This window comes from Pistacia vera, unplaced genomic scaffold (assembly GCF_008641045.1).
Source record: "Pistacia vera cultivar Batoury unplaced genomic scaffold, PisVer_v2 Contig363, whole genome shotgun sequence".
Lineage (NCBI taxonomy): Eukaryota > Viridiplantae > Streptophyta > Magnoliopsida > Sapindales > Anacardiaceae > Pistacia > Pistacia vera.
The window spans coordinates 68,522-74,881 of NW_022196183.1; the positions used below are offsets into that span (position 1 = coordinate 68,522).

The 6,360-nt window shown below is 35.4% G+C and overlaps 1 protein-coding gene across 2 annotated transcripts; it reads left to right on the top strand.

Moving 5' to 3' along the window:
* Positions 1-628: 628 nt before the first annotated feature.
* LOC116140081 lies at positions 629-2,391 on the top strand. 2 transcript variants are annotated; one of them, XM_031425716.1, is made up of 4 exons: positions 985-1,080; positions 1,394-1,519; positions 1,605-1,799; positions 1,982-2,391. In XM_031425716.1, exons 1-4 carry the CDS (start codon positions 1,078-1,080, stop codon positions 2,342-2,344), a joined length of 687 nt encoding a protein of 228 aa, XP_031281576.1. In that variant the 5' UTR covers positions 985-1,077; the 3' UTR covers positions 2,345-2,391. The 2 variants fall into 2 exon arrangements, 1 of the variants encoding a protein (XP_031281576.1); XR_004129554.1 differs by having other exon boundaries at positions 629-1,080; positions 1,346-1,519; positions 1,605-2,391.
* The last annotated feature ends 3,969 nt before the right edge of the window (positions 2,392-6,360 follow it).

Sequence of the window (6,360 nt, forward strand, 5' to 3'; positions counted from 1 at the left end):
CAAGACCACGACAACAGAAAAAATATGAAATATAAAAACACAACAACAAAGAGTCGGACAAACATGGAAGCATTGGCAATTGGGCATGCTATGGAGCACCTGGGAACACACCATTATTCTTCTTGGCACTCTTCGGTTTGGGGATATTTTCATATCCACTAGCATTCCTGGGCTGCGGAAGCTCTCCACAGGAAGGAAAAAGAGAAGAGCAAAAGTGGACAATTGATTCAAGCATCATTGTCTTCACTAACTTCCTCTTTGGTGGATTAACACTTGCATTTTTCTTGGGCTTCGACATTGACTCCGGCTTGCTCTCTTCCTCACGTTTGCTCATTTCTTCAATAACTCTAGGAAGAGGGAAGAAGCTCCCTCTCTCTCTCTCTCTCAGTTGGTGTTTCAATTAAAACAATGAATCAGATTTTGATATGTATCTAGTGTATTTGCTGCCAGTTAAATTGAAATGCCCCTCATGTGGCCAACTTACAAATGAAGCATTCTATAGTATGTCGACACGTACTGACCAGGTACGGGTGGGGTATTTTATTACCCGTTAACAATTTTTACCCGTTTAACCCGTACCCCCGGCCCGCCCGTTTGCCAGGTCTAGTTAGAAATCAGAGGTCCAAAGCACAAAATGAAGCTATAGCAAAAGCTCAAACTCAGCAGAAACACAGAAAATCTCTAAACGCTTCTTCTTTCTTAAACCCCTTTGGCCCTTTATGAGTTCCCGGCTTGGTTAATTTCAGCAACCTTCAGCTCTCTTTAACAAACTTCAGAATATCATCGGCGATCCCCATCTCAAACTCTTCAAACAAAACCCATCAAATTCCTCACGAAGTAGATATTTTTTCTGGGTTTTTCTTCTGCGATCAGAGTGGCTTAATTAACGTCTGTAAAGACAGTAAAGTTAATTGGCAGTTTCAAAACGATCATCGGCCGACGGATCTGAACTGCGAAGACCTCAGTTGGTTTAAGTCAACGGCTTTGAAGCCGAGCAAGCTTTCAAATGGGTTACTAGGGCCCAAATCCACTGCCTGTGCTCGAGATCCTGCCCCAGTTGTCGACCCAAAAGCCCAAATGGTTTCTATTATTATTTTGTATTGAATATTATCTCAATTGTTTTACTTTCACTTTTACTTTTAAGGCTTTACCCATGTTTTCAGTAGAAAATAAAAAACAAAAGGATGAACAAAACTGAAAATTTATATAGTATAATATTCTCTCTTAATATGAACAAGAAATTACATATAATTTTGGTAAAGATTTTATCGGAAATTGAATAAGAAATCCTTAATTGAATGTCAAAAGATCTCACAATTGTTTGTTCATCTACATTTCTTTTCAGCTCAGAGATGTATGGGTGAATTAACAAGCTGCTTTGTTTTGACAAAAGACATCACTGGAGAAGTCATGGACATGGACTAATAGAGAAAGACCATTGAAAAAAGCATGTGCATCTGCAAAAGGCAGTGGCGCCGTCTCTGTTTCAGGGCAGAGTACCGTCTTAGCATTTCTACGAGTAAGAATCAGAATCCCATCAATCTTTAATCTCCAATTATGGGTTTAAGATGAATCCTCTTTATGTTTCATCTCTTTTGTGGTAGTTTTGGAATCAAAACAAGCAGAAGCGTTTATGGGCTCATTCAAACAGTGAATCACCATGCGGCCTCTGTTTCTTCATGGTGAAGGAGGGGATTAAATCAATTGGGCATCCTTATTTTGTAGTTATCCAAAAGCACAAACTGAAGCAATCAATAAGCAAGAACAATCACAAGAAGACTAAAAAATGCAGAGATCAAGTATGGTAACAAACCCAGAGAAAAATAAAGCGATCAATTCAATATATATCAAATCCAACTCGTACATGATCGATAAGGAGAGCTACAAGAGCAAGAAAAAAACTTGGAACACATATTGAGATCACGGAAATGGATCCTTACACTTGTGGGTATTTTTCATTGTGGTGTTGTTGGATTTGCAGGCACCACCAGAAGAGCATAGAGAAGCCATAAACTGGACTAAGCGATCAAACATCATTCGCTTCACAAGTTTCCTCCTTGGGGGGATCACACTTGCCTTCTTCGCCTTGAACAACGGGGGAATCCTAGCCGCCATTCTGGATCCTCCATTGGCCCGTACCGTTTCTGCACCCGGGTTCACCTTCACTGCCATCTCAGGCCAGCTGCCACTTTCTTGTTTGAGTAGAGTGTTTTCTTTTTTCACTTCCAAAATAGATATCCACTCCTCTATGGGTGTAAAAATATTAGGAATTCTGAATTTATTTTATTTGTTTAGAGAAATTTGGCCAATGAGAGGAAAGCTTGTGAGCCAAGCATTTATATAATTACTAAAAGGCCACATTATTTCAAATGACACGCTTTTAATTACTAATTAGCTTAGAATCCACACACGTGGCCTTTATCTGAGTATGGATGACGCTATCCATATGTTATATGCTTTGTCTGTGTCCTTTATTTGCATCCATCAAGTTAGATTATGTTTTCAGAAAGCACATAAAAATGGCCTCCATGAGGGGCTAAATTGAGTGTTTATCAGCAAAGCATTGTCTAATTATTGTCCTATGCCCATTTGTGTGTCCATCTGTAAAGACAAATATTAAGTTGTTTTCATTGCGTATTCCTAAATTGACCATATCTCCACTTTATTTCACAATAACTGCTTATGTCTTTATAATCTCAATGATCATGGAGAATTTAAGCATCAACACTCGAGCTGATGTAGATATTATTAATATCACATCTCCAGAATTTAATTGAAACCAGTCTCTACCAAAATTGAAAGAGGAAGAGAAAAAGTTTTGATTCAGAAGATATAATTTAGTGGGAAAATCAACCACTCATGGAATATAATATATTCCAATTTGGGTGAGACAGTTGCATTATTATCATGACCATCTTCTTCAATAGTCCTTTTCCCAGAACTAGAAAAAGAAATCAATGTAAAGTTAACAATAACACTTTGATGTATATCATTTTCTGGGTTTCCTTTAATAAAAATCTTATCAATCTGAATTTGAAGATGAAAATTTTCATCTTCAAATTTATCTAAAACAACCCAATTGTTGAATAGTCCACAGGTGCAAATCCAAAGTAAGTACAATATACGTAACTAAAAGCCAAAACACATGCCTGCATCAGCAAACTGAACTTAGATTCCACACAAAAAAGATAACCAAGTACAGATGACGTTATCACCATTATATTTTATATTATCTTCATTAAAAAAGTATGGAATTAGAGAATTCTATATATCAAGCAAAGTCGTCACATGGCACATAGGCAATAATAATAGAAGTAGAATTCCGGGGTTAAGACGTTTCACTTTGAAATTTGAGGAAGAAGACCCTCAATCCTTGTAATTTGGTCATGATTTCTACGTTTAGGTTGTTCTCGCATTTTCGATCCAATCAAAATGCATACCTAAATTTGAGCAGGTTCAGCTTAATTGGGTGGAGTCTATAAAATATAAATGAATCTATTTTCAAACAGTAATTGGGAACCGACCACATTGGCCCGGGTCCCACCCCATCAAAAATGTCGGCCTTCTTAGTCAATCATTGCTTTCACTTTTTACCCGCACGTGTGTTGCAGTGGAACTGGAAGCACCACTGTCTCTGCGTACAAGTAGGAGATTAATTTATTTTTATTTTTTTTTACTTTCCTGTCAAATTACGTGGACAATTAAATCAACTTATTAGGCTACATTGAGCCCTTTGATATCTGTAAAGAGTATTTCTCAAAGAACATTTAACTTTAATAATTATACTTGATGTATTTTAATTATCTGAATAATAGGTAAGTTACAAAATATCCAATCATAATGCAAATTTTTGTGGAATTGAAAACGGTCCAAAACTCAAACTTTGCGGCCATGATGTGTTCAAATTTTTTTTTATCCATACCCATTCTTAACAGCCTTACAGTTAAGACAGTTGTAGAGCTTAGGATAAAATTTATTTAATAATATTTACTAATTGCAACAGCATATCATGAAGACTGTGACTAATTTTTTGCTGTGGTCACAAATGTTCGTTTCTCTAGAATTAAAAATAATAATTAAATTGAAGTTTCTTAATAAAAAACACAAAGACAATAACACTATCTGGCTTTGTGTAATTTTTTTTTTAAATAATAATAATTCTATTCAAACCAATTGGGGAAAAGTCCATTGGCGCTAATCTTGTGTCCAGAGAAATACACGTATGCATCAGCAAGTTGGCAAAAATTTGATTGAGAGAGCATGACGTCATCCCCACATCATTATTTGTTCTCTCTCTACAATTTTCTGTTAAACAAAGTCAATCTTGAGGCTTGAAGTAAAGTTTAATTAGAAAATTCCAAGCCTTAAAAATCATTTCCGTTTGAAAGGAAGAAAAAATACATGTATTTTGTTTTATTTGGTTATCATTAATATTTTCCATTATTACCTTAGAATTTACTTTTACCATTCTTCCATGATCACCGCATTCCCATTTTCATTCATAAGCCTAGGTTTTTGGATGCCCAAATTTTACCATGTCCACTTTATTGTCCATAAAATATAGCATATTTTAGGTTTCTATATAATGCTGATTTAAAACAATTTCTCACTCTAATTACTCCTTGTTTAACATGATTCTGTGTTCCTTTTTTTTGTATGGTAATTGAGTTTGTTGAGATTAAAAATTCAAGTGAAACAACTTTGGGCCGGGTCCCACCCTATCTGGGCCACCAGAAGGCCCATTATGATATCCGCCTACTATTTTCACGTTGTTTTTTATACATACATTTTCATGCATACACCTAATCATTCTACATTTGACTCATGCATCATGGAATGGCGACTTTAAAGTTTAAACTAACTTAAGTTTGACCGACGACCAGATTCCATAACTTCTGTCGCTTTATACACGCACGTGTACTGTGGGCTCCACTTCTAACAGTTTCTCAGTAGTCGTTACCCTACCATTTCTTTGTCTAGAGGGTAAATGTTTATTTTAATCAAATTTACTGTTTATTAACTTTGGTTAGCTATCAAAGAATTAAATGCCATTTCATCATATACTATGTTTCAAATACAAGTCTTGGAAATAATAATTGAATTTGACAAACATTTTCAAGCACAACTTCTCTGGGTTTTGTTTATATGAGGTTCTTCTGTTTTACAATTCAAATTCAAAAACTTTTTGAAATAGACAATTGTTGATGCATGATTTTTGACACCAACCAAACGTACGTGTGAAATGCCGAGCTGGCCCAAAAAACACACGTTGAATGAAAGAGAGTGAGAATATGTGAAATGTATATATATTATTTAAAGTTATTCGGATGTTTTTAAGGAAGCAAGTGCTACGTCCACTGATATTTTATTAATGATAGCAATCAGGTCGCGCTCAGCGAACTGACTTTACAAGTGTTTACAAATGAGAAAGCGCATAGGTTGCTTTTTCTTAGAGAGATTAGCCAATCCCCAAAATGAGAGTGGAACCCTCAATTTATAGTGGGATGGATTAAGATTATGATTGCTAAATTTGTGAGTTGGTGGGATTATCCGTACAAATCTTCCTTTACGTCCCATTGCCCACCTTCCAGAGTGATTTACGTGATTTGGTGCAGGAGTTTGGACATGTGGAAGCTTTCCAGCTCCTGGCTGGTCTGGCGCGCACCCACTGCACTGACAGGAGCATGCTGCTCCTTTCCTCACGTGACTCGACTGCGGGTGTACCCATGCTCTGACTTTTGCACGCTGACTGGACGTTACGTCAGCCCTTCATTCTCTAGGCATAACAACAATTAATGCAAATCTAAGGTAACCAAAAGCTTGAGAAGTGGAAATATACAAAATTAAATAGAGAAATAGTACAGAATTAGTCATTTAAAACAAATTCAAAGCATAACATTATACAGTAAAACCTCTTTATAGTGATACTCTATATAAAAATAAACTCTATATAGTCAAAAAATTGTTTTTTCCCAATTTGAGATAGTTATAAATAAGAATAAACTCAGCATTGTAATAAGTTATAATTTATTTAATTCCCTTCTTAAGGAAAGTTGCCTCCACATAGTAATAATTATCTGTATATTGAAAAAAAAAAAATATTACCTTACATTAAAGGTTTAAAGTGAAATAAAATATTTATCTAAAGTTGTTTGGATGAATGATTTATATTTTAGAGTTGTTATCACATCTCTTAACTTGTGAGTACATTATCCGCTAGCATTGACATTTTCTTGTTAAAACCCAAATATTTCTAGCTTCTCAAGTATGTTTAGAGCTTATTGGCATGAAACTTTTTGTATTTCCCTACTATCATTCTGATGATTATTTCCTTTCTCTTCTTGTCTAATAGTAACAATA